Source organism: Syngnathus typhle, linkage group LG11, assembly GCF_033458585.1.
Source record: "Syngnathus typhle isolate RoL2023-S1 ecotype Sweden linkage group LG11, RoL_Styp_1.0, whole genome shotgun sequence".
Lineage (NCBI taxonomy): Eukaryota > Metazoa > Chordata > Actinopteri > Syngnathiformes > Syngnathidae > Syngnathus > Syngnathus typhle.
The window spans coordinates 7459913-7473805 of NC_083748.1; the positions used below are offsets into that span (position 1 = coordinate 7459913).

The 13893-nt window shown below is 44.6% G+C and overlaps 3 protein-coding genes across 3 annotated transcripts; all 3 read left to right on the forward strand.

Annotated features, from left to right (window-relative positions):
- Positions 1–512: 512 nt before the first annotated feature.
- Positions 513–5043, forward strand: suox (sulfite oxidase). Its single transcript, XM_061291611.1, has 5 exons — positions 513–656; positions 2251–2321; positions 2388–2562; positions 2980–3252; positions 3317–5043. The coding sequence occupies exons 2-5, from the start codon at positions 2263–2265 to the stop codon at positions 4529–4531; spliced, it is 1722 nt and encodes a 573-aa protein (XP_061147595.1). The 5' UTR covers positions 513–656; positions 2251–2262; the 3' UTR covers positions 4532–5043.
- Positions 5044–6063: 1020 nt separating this feature from the next.
- mmp19 (matrix metallopeptidase 19) lies at positions 6064–9986 on the forward strand. Its single transcript, XM_061291614.1, has 9 exons — positions 6064–6221; positions 6293–6378; positions 6611–6741; positions 7171–7383; positions 7465–7710; positions 7836–7961; positions 8164–8328; positions 9408–9535; positions 9605–9986. Exons 1-9 carry the CDS (start codon positions 6126–6128, stop codon positions 9827–9829), a joined length of 1416 nt encoding a protein of 471 aa, XP_061147598.1. The 5' UTR covers positions 6064–6125; the 3' UTR covers positions 9830–9986.
- A 494-nt stretch (positions 9987–10480) lies between these two features.
- Positions 10481–13525, forward strand: LOC133162438 (uncharacterized). Its single transcript, XM_061291626.1, has 2 exons — positions 10481–11431; positions 13332–13525. Exons 1-2 carry the CDS (start codon positions 10909–10911, stop codon positions 13412–13414), a joined length of 606 nt encoding a protein of 201 aa, XP_061147610.1. The 5' UTR covers positions 10481–10908; the 3' UTR covers positions 13415–13525.
- The last annotated feature ends 368 nt before the right edge of the window (positions 13526–13893 follow it).

Consider the following 13893-nt stretch of genomic DNA (forward strand, 5'->3'; position numbering starts at 1 on the left):
TTATCTCTCTTAACCACATGTGCAGTGGTGTGCAAAGTGCAATGATAAACTAATTTATATCATTTAATAAAGGATACCCTTAGATAAATACCTAATCTCGTGCTCAGTGATAGATATTTCCAAACTGAAAGTGTTCTATTTAACATGTAAGTTTGGGAACAGTTTGATGGAATCATTCATTATTGAAGTGCACACATAGTGCAGAGCGTCCTCTAGTGGTATGCCAAATTATTACTTAAGTCCTCCTGTTATAGTTTATATTTAATGCATTTGTATTTAATTTTTAGGAACTGCTTGTTAACATAATTTAGGTGCAATTTTTCCATTAATTACATTAATTTTTGCATTTAATTTTTGCAATGCATTTTACTAGAATTAGAGCATAATGCTACATAACAACAGTATACTGTAAAATAACTTTCCTGCTGAACGCTTGATAAACACGACATGTTAAAATGTGCACGAGACCAAAAAGTCTGTTTTGGGTCATTTCCATAAGAACATTTTGGTTCGTTTTAATACAACGCGATATCTGTTAGCTTGAACGTGTGTTTGCCACTTTATCTGCTGCAAGCCTGCTGCTGGGTTCACATCACGTGTGTATCCGTGGCAGGAGCACAGCAGTAACACTCAAGCGGGCGTCTGACAGCGCATATGTGAGTTTTGTATTCTTTATTTACCACAATTTATCGCATAAAATATCCTACCAGGACAAATATTCACAGTTAGATGCATTCGTGCGCCCGGATCATCAGTGTCAAACCTTGCTAACTGTTAGCAAAGTTAGCCGTGAGGTGATCTTGCGCAACTTGTTCCATACAAACAAACAGTTTGGAAACTCAATCTGTTCATATATTATCAACATACATTTAATAAAACATGAGTAGATCGCTTTCACGTGACGTTCAAGTTACAATATTAATTCAGAAATGGTGGTGTTTGCCTACTTCTTCATTTGTGTGTGAGTAAACCACAGGAACGTGGGTAAATGACATTTAAGTCAAGTTTACTCGAGGCCATCGTTGTATTTTATTTAGTCCATTTAACTTTCTGTTTAGTGCCCCAATCGCCTTTCAAAGTCAGTTTAAGTTGTTGTTTTTTAAACACGAGTTTTATACCATTTAAGATCAATTGGCACAAGCAGATATTATTGCAGATGAGTCACCAGGTTACAGGAACTTACCGATGCAAAATAAAACCGACGCGCACACCCTTAAAAAGGTTATTTCAGAAGGAGAAGTGGAAGTACCGATTCAACTTAAATAAGAGCTCCAGATCTTTTGCCTAATTGTTTCTCAATGTTCCCTGGTTAAGGTTAGTTTGACTCTTTACGTAGTGGTCCAGTGACGTCACGCACCTCTGGAAATGACTGCATAGTTAAATTTACCAGAGTTTGCAGAAAAATAAACACTCAAAATACAGGTACCAGGTAACAAAATCTTTGTACATTCCTACGTTCCACCAATGGGCTTTGAGATTGTATTTTATTAGCTGTTTTATCAGTTAAAACTGCAGGGACAGTCTGTAAACTTGATAGTAATCTCACAAGCTACTAAAAAAGTTGATAAGAGATTACAAATGCAATGCAATATGTGCATTTTATGGCGTCCGTGTGAAATGGACAGTTTTGTATTGTTTAAGTCTGGCTCTTTGCCAAAACTCGAGGCCACATTGCAAGATATTTTGTTGTTGTTGTTTTTCTCCCCTTGAAAAAGAGTATTAAATATATAAATACCTGCATGATCAGTTTGTTTAAAGGTCTCTGCTGATTGGTTGTTTCAGGAGGTGTAGCGTTTAAGTGCACTTTGGCTTTTTAACAAGAATGGAGTCCACTATACAAGCCTTGGAGTGAGAGCACATTTAAACGGGATTAGAATCATAAAGTCAATGTCCGCACGTGTTTGTTCACAACTCATCTTGCGTGACTGCTTCTGTGAGACACGAAAGGTATGAAGTCACGTCTTTTAAAATAAAACCGCAGCAGTTTAATGACGCAGCCTTTGCTCATCTAGATATCATTGTTTTTGTTTTTTTTAAAGAATAAAAACTTAAAATGGGTGGAAGGCAACTTGAGTTAACTGATCGCTAAAATAGAATAAAAAAAAGTAGCAAGCTTAATGTTCCTCAATGTGATGGTGTACAATTGGTCAAAACGTTACTCGAGTAAAACCTGGTAGGGCTCTGAGGTCTGCAGAGCATGTCAATTTTCATATCACACTTTGACAGAATCTCAATGTGATCTTCCCACAGACCATCAATGCAATGCTGCTGCTTAGACGTTGTCAAGCTCTAACACGATTTGGCTCACTCACACCTCACAGGTACTATGTGCAGCCCAGCTCTTCTATTTAATTCGTGGCTTAATGAGATTCCCTCCATTTTCATAGACCCCAAGCGCCTGCTGCTGCAACATGGTGTGCGGTTCGTTTCGTGGGCAGCGGCAGCCACAACAAAGACCAAAGATGGGAGCGAGGTGGACTCGGTCCAAGCTGGAGACAAGCCTTAGTGGGTCTCCTAGCCGGGACAGGAGCTGTTCTGGCGTATGGCTTCCACCATCACAAGGTCTGCTTTTTTGCTCAATGTGAAATAATTGGATCTTATCACAGATAGGGATGCAATTGTTAAAGGCGGTCTGTGGAAAACGCACTTCTTGTATCAATGCCGCACTGTTAGTCCTTTTGTTAGCATGAACTCCAAGTGAGTTGAGTTTAGTGTTGTCGGCTGCCACACCCGCACCGTGCAAACAGTGCGGCAGAAACCCGACTCAACACATTAGTTAGTTTTAACTCCCACTTTCATTTCCCACTTTGGCTTGCATTGCAGTTTGGATAGTGTGGATGACTCCCTAACTGATGATACATGATTCAGTACAGACGACGTCGTCATGTTATTTTAAAGTAAACTTTAGCTGGCTTTAAAGCTTGCGCTTTCTGACTGATATCATTTTTTGATTATGATGTTGTCATCTGGGCCGTGCAGGCGGAGCACACCGACGTCGTTAGCGTTCAGATCAAAGAGCAGACCTCCGACCTTCCCATCTTCAGTCAAGAAGAGGTCACCAAGCACCGCACGCTGAAAGATGGCGTCTGGGTCACCTTCAAAGGCAGCGTCTATGACATCACCGAGTTTGTCACCATGCACCCTGGCGGGGATAAAATCCTGCTGGCGGCTGGCGGGGCCCTCGAACCCTTTTGGGCTCTTTATGCCGTGCACAACCAGGAGCACGTGTTGGAAATCCTCTCGGAGTATAAGGTGTGAGGAAACGCACACCAGCATGGAGATGAGTTTCGGTTTCATTTTTGTTCGCCTCTTCAAGGTTGGCGAGTTACGAGCGGAGGATCAGAAGAAGCAGCAGAGCGCGCCGTCCATGGATCCGTACTCGTCTGACCCCGAGCGACATCCCGTGCTACGCGTCAACAGCTCGAAGCCCTTTAACGCCGAGCCCCCTCCCGAACTCCTCTCGGACAACTACATCACGCCCGCCGCCATTTTCTTTAAGAGGAACCACCTGCCCGTCCCGCAGGTGGACCCGGCGTCATATGAACTGCGAGTGGACGGGCTTCCCGGAGGGGTTCTCAAGTTGTCTTTGGAGGACTTAAAAAAGCGCTTCCCCAAGCACACTGTCACGGCCACGCTGCAGTGCGCTGGCAACCGGCGCTCCGAGATGAACAAGGTCAAGCAGGTGAAGGGATTGAACTGGGGCCTCTCGGCCATCAGCAACGCCACGTGGGCCGGCGCCCGCCTTTGCGACGTCCTGCTGGCGGCCGGATACGGTCCGGAGGCGGCGCGGTGGGCTCGCCATGTGCAGTTCGAGGGGCTGGACAAAGACGTGACGGGGACGACGTACGGCGCGTCCATCCCCGTAAACAAGGCGACGAGCGAAGAAGGCGACGTGCTGTTAGCGTACGAGATGAACGGCGAGCCTCTTCCGGCCGACCACGGCTTCCCGGTGCGGGTGGTGGTGCCCGGAACAGTGGGCGCCCGCAACGTCAAGTGGCTGTCCAAGATCACGGTGAGCCCCGAGGAAAGCAGCAGCCACTGGCAGCAGAACGACTACAAGGGCTTCTCGCCCACTACCGACTGGGACACCGTCGACTTCAAATCGGCGCCGGCCATCCAAGAGCTGCCCATCCAGTCGGCCATCACCGTGCCGGCCGACGGCGCCATGGTGCCCCGCGCCGGCGAAGAGGTGACGGTCAAGGGCTACGCGTGGAGCGGCGGAGGACGTGAAGTGGTCCGCGTGGACGTGTCCCTCGACGGGGGGAAGACATGGCAGGTGGCCCGGCTGAGGAGCGGCGACGAGGGGAAAACTCCGGAGCCTACGCCGCTGGGGAGAGCCTGGGCCTGGAAGCTCTGGGAGCTCACGGCCCCGCTTCCCCCGGACGCCCACCAGCTAGACATCGTCTGCAAGGCCGTGGACAACAGCTACAACATGCAGCCCGACACGGTCGCTCCCATCTGGAACCTGAGAGGGGTGCTGAGTAACGCCTGGCACAGGGTGAAGGTCAACATCAGTGACGATGAAGAATAGATTTCATCGGACCGTTGCTTGAATGTGTCAAATTGATACAGATTTGTTCTCTGGAATTTGCAAGATTGGATGGATGGATTGGTCAGAGTTGCAAGTTAAGTTGGTGCTTAATCTTTTATTTGTAGCAAATAAAAGCGCTACTTGAATTTAAAACTGCTAACTAATAAAGGGAAATGTAATTTAAATGTATTCATGAAGGTCTGGCATGTCTTGCCAACATTTCCCCTCTGTTCTGGACTGCTGAATTGATTATGTGCATCGATAGGAGGGGAAAACGGCGCTGAGATCAATGAAGTGACGTCCACTTTTGTTACTCAAAACACAGGAAATATTCAAATTGACACTTAATTCTTTCAAAGAAGCTCGGATTTATAGGAATGTGTCATAAGAATGATCAGTGAAAAGTGCAGATTGTGGAATAGCAGTGACATTAACACTGGGATGTTTCCACTAACGTTTTTTATGGCAATTGCTCAATATCATGAATTACAAATAAAGAGCTTTTAATTTTGTACTCGAGTCACTCATTTATTTGCAGTGACTGGGATTTTATTTTATTTTTTTTACTTAATTTTCCTCTGCAGCTACTGTACATGCGCCAAACAGTTGAGCGAGCACTCACATGCTGGTGACACATTTTTTTGGCTTTTGCAAGCTCAGGAAGCTTTTTTTTTTTGGTTGCTAAAGCCGCCTTCCACTTTGCTGGCTGGTGATATCACAAACGAACAAAAGAAAAAGCAGGCAAGGTGCTCACCTAAGTGCTTTTATGTAACGTGTGGATGTGGCTTCCGTGCGTGGAGGATGTGACAGCTAAACAAGGATAACTTCTGAGAATTCTAGCCACATCCTGTTTGGGTATTTTGCTTATTTTGGCTTCAGGCCTCGTTTAATATCCCGTTATTTTGTTCACACGCGCACAGGATTGTGTAACCCTCCCGCGCATGGCCATATGTTATTCCTGATGTTCCTCAAGCCCAGTCACATCCCAAAAAACAATCTATAACAAGTATTTTAGAGTTTGTTATTTTGACTGATTTGTCAACACGTCCCCTCGTATCTCTCCGTGTCTCATGGCTGCCCGAATATTGGGGTACGCAGAGTAGCTCCATCAAAATGTCATGAGTGCAGGATTTTGGTTTTGGGGTACAAACGAGAACTGATGACTCATTCATGAATGGACTCTGTTTCTGTGTGTGCTGTGCAGAATTGCTGACCACGAAGACAGAACAATAATGAAAATGTGTAAGAGGAAACCGATAAAACCAAACAAACATCTCTGGATTAAAATGGACATAGACATATGTACGGTTGCATTTGATGGATGATCTATAACTTGCACCTTATGACCTGACGCAACTAATCTGGCCTATACTTTTGACCCAACATTTTGAAGAGTGTACAACCTCGAGAGTTCCTCAGCTTTAAACGAGCGCTGTAACTCGTCTGACAAGACAACCGCACAATCACACACAGATTTAGGGCAGTCTGTTCCTCAAATCTACATTCTTCCCTGATGGCTCATCGTCTCTACAGGACTGAGTCACAGGCCAGGCCCGCTTTAAAAGTGCAGCTGCGTCCACCTCTGAGCTCAAAGATGGAGTGCAGTGGGCTGCTTGTGGCGTTCGTGGTGCTCGCTTGCAGCGGCGCATTCTGTGCGGTGGTGCAGTGGTCTGACCTGAATGAGGCTCAGGTAAGATGCTATTTTTTGTGCTGTCACTTGCAATTTCAGTAACTCAACTTGTTTGTTTCTGCACAACGCAGGACTATTTGAAACGGTATGGCTACCTTAATGAGCCCACTGATCCACAGGACGCCGGATACCTGGAGGAGGTCATAGAAGCTCTCAGGTAACTTGAATAGCACTTACGAAAGTGATATTTTTTTCCTCATATCTTCCCTCAATATTGGTATTAACCAAAATATTCAACATTTTCAGTGTTATGCAAGGAGGCATGTTTCAATTTTTCTTATATGATTGCAGAAGTACCTAACGTTTTGGCTGTGTACCTAATATTATGGTCATGTGTCAAGTCTTTGTCCAGTTTGATTTTTTTTTTAATTTGTTTGTTTTGCTTCCAGGGTGTTCCAACGGGTGAATGAGCTGCCGACGAGTGGAGAGCTGGACGAGGCCACCCTGGAAGTGATGAGGCAGCCTCGCTGTGGCTTGGAGGACCCTTTCAACAAGAAACAGCACAAATACAGAGTGTTGGGTGAGTAATACCATTTCTGATGATGAGGCTTACTGCACGGATGTGAGTTGATGGTTTGTAACAAATTAAAAATCGAATTAAAATCAATATCACAAAGCCGTTTTCAAATTGCAAAGGCTGGAGGATGTTTTGTATTTATTTATATTGTGTCAAGATAAGTTTAATGCTTAAGTGCACTCTACTCCAGGAATAATAAATCCACCGATATTCTTGTTAATTGTTGTAATATTAAAGTTAACAACTAACTGAAATACATATGGACAATGGGCATGTTGTGCTGCCCCTGCCGGTGTACACATATTGGCCACTTGAGGGCAGTATAATACTAATATGGCTGCAAATTGAGTCATGTACTCCTCTCAGTAAACTATTGTCATTCCTCGCAGAGGATAAAGAATACATGCTGATATCCCATTTGTATCTTCTCAGGTCGCTGGAAGAAGAAAAATCTGACCTACCGCATTTACAACTACACACCAGACATGACAAAGGCTCAAGTGAAAACAGCTATAGAGGAGGCCTTCAAGTTCTGGAGCGACGTGACGGATTTGACCTTTAGGGAGGTGGATTATGGAAGAGCTGACATCAGGATCTCCTTCCACAAGAGGGATGGCTATTGCAGCTTTCCGTTTGACGGCCGAGGTTAGGATTTATTTTCTGACATTTTTTATGAATTGTAGCTACTGCCTCATCATCATCTTCATCATCATCTTCTCCCTGCAGGTCAAGTACTGGCCCACGCAGAAGCACCAGAATCTGGATTGGTCCACTTTGACGAAGATGAGTTCTGGACGGAGGGGACGTACTATGGCTCCAATTTACGTATCGTGGCGGCCCATGAAATTGGTCACGCTCTCGGCTTGGGTCACTCTCAGTTCAGAAGCGCCCTAATGGCCGCCGTCTATACCGGTTACCGACGCAATTACAAGCTGCACTTTGATGATGTGAAAGGAATCCAAGCACTGTATGGTAAGTCAACAACATCACTATTAATAATGGAAATTTCCCAAGCTTCAAGCCAGCTAACAATCACAACAAATTAATTCAAATTTATGGGTTTTTTGTGTGTAACAAGTGCATCGGTTTTTGTCCAGGCAAACTCACCCCTGACAGTTCGAGTACGACAACTTCAGATGGTGTCGTCGTTCCAACTGAAGGCAGCAGTGACACGGAGAGTGTCCCTGACCCGTGCACAGCCACACTGGATGCCATCATGCTTGGTACAACTCCAGGCAGCTAACACATCCCATCATGTTAGCGCTGGAGGAACTAGAAGTGTATATATGTGTGTGTGTTTGTGTGTGTGTGTGTGTGGGGGGCGGGCAAGAATAGATCACTATGTTAAGGTCTAGCAATCAAGGTCTTGTCTTCAGTTATAAAATGTGTCCCAGACCTTGAGGATGTTTCCATTTGTCCAATCAGGTCCTTGGATGAAGACGTTTGCTTTCAGCGGGAAGTACTTGTGGACCATCTCTGATCTGGGTCACAACACACCCATGAAGATGGACAGACTGTGGAAGGAGCTCCCAGGCAACTTGGATGCAGCAGTACACTCGCCAAGGACCGATAAGACATACTTTCTGAAAGGTCATTTAAAGCCACTGCAACACTTTGAACATTTGCCTTATAGGGCACAGGTGTCAAACTCAAGGCCCTAGGGGCAGATACGGCCCGCCACATCATTTTATGTGGCCCGCGAAGACAAATTGTACAACAAATGTGTGTGTCATTACTAGAATTGTAACCCCGGGTTACATTTAGGGGTTAGGGGTTGGTTTTAGGGTTAGGGGTTAGGGTTGGAGTTAGGGTTAAAACTAGGGTTAGGGTTTCAAAGTAGGGTTTCATACGAGAGTTAGGGTTTCAAACTATGGTTTCGAACTAGGGTTAGGGTTTCAAAGTAGGGTTTCATACTAGAGTTAGGGTTTCAAACTATGGTTTCAAACTAGGGTTACAGTTTCAAAGTAGTGTTTTATACTGGAGTTAGGGTTTCAAAGTAGGGTTTAAAGCTAGGGTTACAGTTTCAAAGTAGGGTTTAAAACTAGCGTTAGGGTTTCAGACTAGGTGTCACGACTCATCCTCGGTTGCTGTAGTGTGTTTTTGTGTTACCATGGTTTCTGTTCGCGTTGCCCCTCCCCTCCTGTGTTACCTCATTCAATGTAACCACAGTCACCTGCCTCGTGTTTCGTGTTTTGTACTTAAGTCCTGTCTGCCCATCATTCATGTCTTCACGTCTCGTCTCGTCTGTCGTCGTCCCTGTCTTTATCTTGATCTTGTTTTTTTGTTCAGTTAGTCTTGTTCCTATTCGAGCTTCTTATAGTCTGTCTTTGAGTTTGTAGTGTCGTGATAATTAGACACTACCCCTTTAAGAGACGGAGGAAGTGAGAGGGCATAAAACAGAGAGCGGGAGAGTTGTAACAAAAACAGAACGAGCGAGGAGTCAATGTTGCACTACCTGTAACTATGAATGAAAGTTATTAAAGCTTCAACTTCAAAGATCTAAACTGAGAGGACATCCAGTTTCTACAGAGTTCTCCAATGAACCCTGGTCCAAGCTGCATTTGGTCACTGCTCCATTCCGATCTGTGACACTAGGGTCCATACTAGAGTTAGGGTTTCAAAGTAGGAGTCTCAAAGTGTGCTTTTTTTGTTTGTTATTGCTGTTATAGGCAATCAAGTTTGGCGGTACAGCGGCTTTGTGCTGGACTATGGTTACCCCAAGAAAGTGCAGCGGATCCCTTCAAACATTGATGCTGCTTTGTACAACAAGAACAACAGGAAGCTGATTTTCATCAAGGTACATATTGAGCATGCTTGTTAATCATCTCAACAAGATCTACTTTCATGGCACTTTGTTTGCTTGCAGGGCTCAAATTATTGGCAGTGGGATGAGCTCCAGTACAACATATTAAGTCCCAGGCCGCTGTTAATGCTCTTTACTGGCGTGCCCTCCGGCATGGACGCTGCCTTCACCTGGACCAACGGCAGGATGTATTTTTTCAAGGGGGATGACTACTGGCGCGTCAATGAGAGGCTGACGGTGGACAGAGGATACCCACTGAGTAAGAAAGAGCGCTGGATGCTATGCTAGGTGCCCGCCGATAGAGGGCAGCAAATACTAAATATTCTGCATTTCGGACAGGATTGGCTTTCTTTTATTTTATTGTGTTTTTATGGACTGTGAAAATGATTTTAGATTTTGTATGTCGGAAAGATATTAAAGTCGGGCATTTTTTTTCTTTCTCGAACATATGTGTTGAATTATAATTGAGTTTTGATGCTTTGAAGAGGACTTAATGTGATGATGGGAGCGTGTTATGGCGACCAGAACTCTTGATTCACAGTGCTTTCTTTGTGCACATATTCTCACTGGGCCGTCGGGAAACAGCACAAGCTGTGATTGTATATTTTTGCACAATTAAACACAATACGATGCCAGAAACAACAAGTAAAAGAATCTGTCATGATGCAAAGACTCAAAGGACAGAAAGAAGAGAAGTAATGAAAGGCTGTTTTTGTTCCTGCCTTGTGTGAGCAACAAGAAAAAAATCTTGGCTGCACACAGCATGGCAGCTACGACCAACTCCAGAATAGGAAATCCTTCCAATGACCTCTTTATTGCCTGAGAAAGGTCTGGTTGCTAAGAGCCCAAAGAGGACAAAACAATGGCACTCATTGACCCAATTAAGTATCAAACACATGGATTTTATTATTCATTTCTATCAACACATATGTACATATTCAGGCTGTTATGTATTGACTTGGAAGTGTTGTTTCTCGTTTGCATATTGCATTGTTTGGTATGCTCTACTTTTTGTTGCCCTTCTCCGTGCGGTGTGGAGGTGTGATTGGTCAGCGGATGAATATCATTGTGATGAGGCTTGTTCAGGAAATAAAAACACGCTAACAAAAGTAACGTGAATCTGTGCTCTTTACAAAGGTTATGTAAGAGAATAAACATAACAAAATTGGCGACGAGACTTAAAAAGGACCCTAAGAATGCGGAGGAGGAACGGACACAAGTGAATAGTGCTTCATGGACTTGGTTGTGTGGACGTAAGTTTCGTCTGCTCGCCCCGGATTCTGCTCTGATCAAGCTAGCCGGAGGTGAGGACGGGTGTCGCTCAGGACCAAGGTAAAAGTGAACGGACGCCAAGAAAAGTGAAAAAAATGTCCGGAATCTTGGGAAATATGGACATATTTGACAGTTCGGTAGAAGACTGGACAACTTATGTGGAAAGAGTTGAGCAGTACTGCCTAGCTAATGAGATACAGGACGAAAGAAAAGTAGCTGTCCTACTCAGTGTCATGGGCGCCAAAATGTATAACTTACTCCGCAGCCTGGTCGCCCCAGCTAAACCGGCAGACAAAACATTTGATGAAATAATGCAGATAATGAAAAGTCATCTAAACCCAGCTCCATTGGTGATTGCTGAGCGCTTTAGATTTCACAAGAGAAACCAGTCAAGGACGGAGACGGTGTCAGAGTACATCGCAGAACTGAGGAAACTGGCCGAACACTGTCAGTTCAGAGACGGACTTTCAGATGCTCTGAGGGACAGGTTCGTGTGCGGGCTGCACAACGAGAGCATTCAGAAACGGCTTTTGACGGAGGACAAACTCACCTTGCAACGAGCAGTGGAAATAGCTGTTTCAGCGGAGACAGCAGCAAGGGATGCGACGGAGCTTCAAGGTAAAAACGCAGCCACAAGCTCTGTGTTTAAACTGCACACCAAACGGCATAATACCAAAGCAAAGCCCTGTTTCAGATGCGGTAAACAGTCACATGACCCCGCAGAGTGTTGGTTTAAGGATAAAGACTGCCGACAATGTGATAGAAGAGGGCACATACAGAAGATGTGTAAATCAAAGTACAGTAATGCAAAAGATAAACACAATATAAGAAAAGGACAAAAATTGCACAAAGTAGCACAGACAGATTCTGACAGTTCAAGTGAGGAAGAATTGGCTTGTTTAGGGCTGTGTGCTACAGAAGAGAATGACGGTGATGTGATTTGGCTGACACCAAAAATTAATGGAGTGCCATTAAAAATGGAACTGGACACAGGGTCAGCACTGTCGATCATATCATTCAACGACTACAAGAAAATGTTCCCAGACACTAAACTGTCACGCACCAGTGTAAAACTGAAGACATACACAGGAGAAAAGGTTGCACCACTGGGAAAACTCAAAGTGAAAGTGAAATACAGAAACCAAAAGTGCAATCTTGAGCTGTTCGTCCTTAAAGAGGGAGGTGTACCACTATTTGGTCGTAGATGGCTACGACAAATCAAGCTTAACTGGCATGAAATAAAGTCCATGCACATAGCCTCCAAACAGCTCACAGACATGAAGTTAACTGAGATACTGGATAAACATGCACATGTGTTCAGCGAAGGCATAGGAACAATGAAACACATCAAAGCACGTCTCGAGCTGGAAGAAGGTGCAAAAGCAAAGTTTCATAAAGCACGCCCTGTTCCATATGCGCTACGCCCAAAAGTTGAAGCTGAGCTGCAAAATCTCATGGATCAAGGAATAGTATCCAAAGTGGACTGGTCTGAGTGGGCTACACCAATCGTACCTGTTGCCAAGAAATCTTCAGACAAAGTGCGCATTTGTGGTGATTTCAAAGTAACTGTTAACCCTGTCATGCATGCAGACCAGTATCCACTCCCTCGCATCGATGACATTTTTGCATCTCTAGCAAATGGTGAGCACTTCACAAAGATTGACCTCGCACAAGCATATCTACAGATGGAAATGGATGAAAGTTCACGCAAGTACCTCACCATAAATACTCACAAAGGACTATACCAATACAACCGGCTTGTATTTGGTATTACAAGTGCCCCTGCGATATGGCAACGTGCAATGGACCAAGTGCTACAAGGAATCCCAGGTACTCAATGTTACTTGGATGATATTATTGTTACTGGTTGGGACAAAGATTCACACTTGCAAAACTTGAATGCAGTTCTAACAAAACTGGAAGAATATGGTCTAAAAGCAAACAAAAAGAAATGTGAGTTTTTCAAGGAGTCCATTGAGTATTGTGGACACAAAATAGACAAGCACGGACTTCACAAAACGCAAGACAAAATTGAAGCTGTAGTAAAATCTCCACAACCAGAAAATGTCAGCCAGTTACGCTCATTTCTTGGCCTTGTTAACTATTATCACAAGTTTTTGCCAAACCTTTCCACTGTGCTGCACCCACTGAATGCACTACTGCACCAAAAGGCAAAGTGGGACTGGACTAAAGACTGTGAACAGGCATTTACAAAGGCAAAGGAACTCATTATTTCAGACAAGGTGCTCACACACTTTGATCCGAAGCTTCCCCTATGTCTAGCCTGTGACGCTTCACCTTATGGAATTGGTGCAGTTCTATCTCACAAAATGACTGATGGCTCTGAACGCCCCATTGCCTTTGCATCACGCTCTTTATCACCAGCAGAGCGTAATTATGCACAGATTGACAGAGAAGCTTTAAGCTTAGTGTGGGGTGTTAAGAAGTTTAACCAATACCTGTATGGAAAACACTTCATGCTGATTACAGATCACCAGCCTCTTGTTTCCATTTTCAGTCCAAAGAAAGGTGTTCCTGCTATGGCCGCCGCTCGTTTACAACGTTGGGCTCTCTTTCTTGGAGCACACACCTATACCATAGACTATAAAGGGACGAAACTACACGGAAATGCAGATGGTCTCTCTCGCCTTCCTCAACCACTGACAGAGAAGGCTACTGATCCTGCTTTAAATCTTCACATGCTGCAAACGACCCTCTGCTATCTCGAGTGTATGACTTAACTGTTAATGGCTGGCCAATGCATGCAGATACTGAACTTAAGGACTATTTCACCAGAAAAGACCAACTTACTGTGTCCCAAGGATGTGTCCTGTGGGGGTCACGCGTTGTTGTACCTCCCAAACTGCGATCCAAAGTTCTAAACTCGCTGCATGATGGGCACATGGGGGTAGTTAAGATGAAAAGTCTTGCTAGAAGTTATGTGTGGTGGCCTGGCCTTGACAACCAAATTGAAACTCTGGTCAAAACATGCAGAGGATGTCACCAGACTCAGCGCTCACCTCAGATTGCCCCTGTCCACACTTGGGAATGGCCTGTTGCCCCATGGCAACGCATTCACA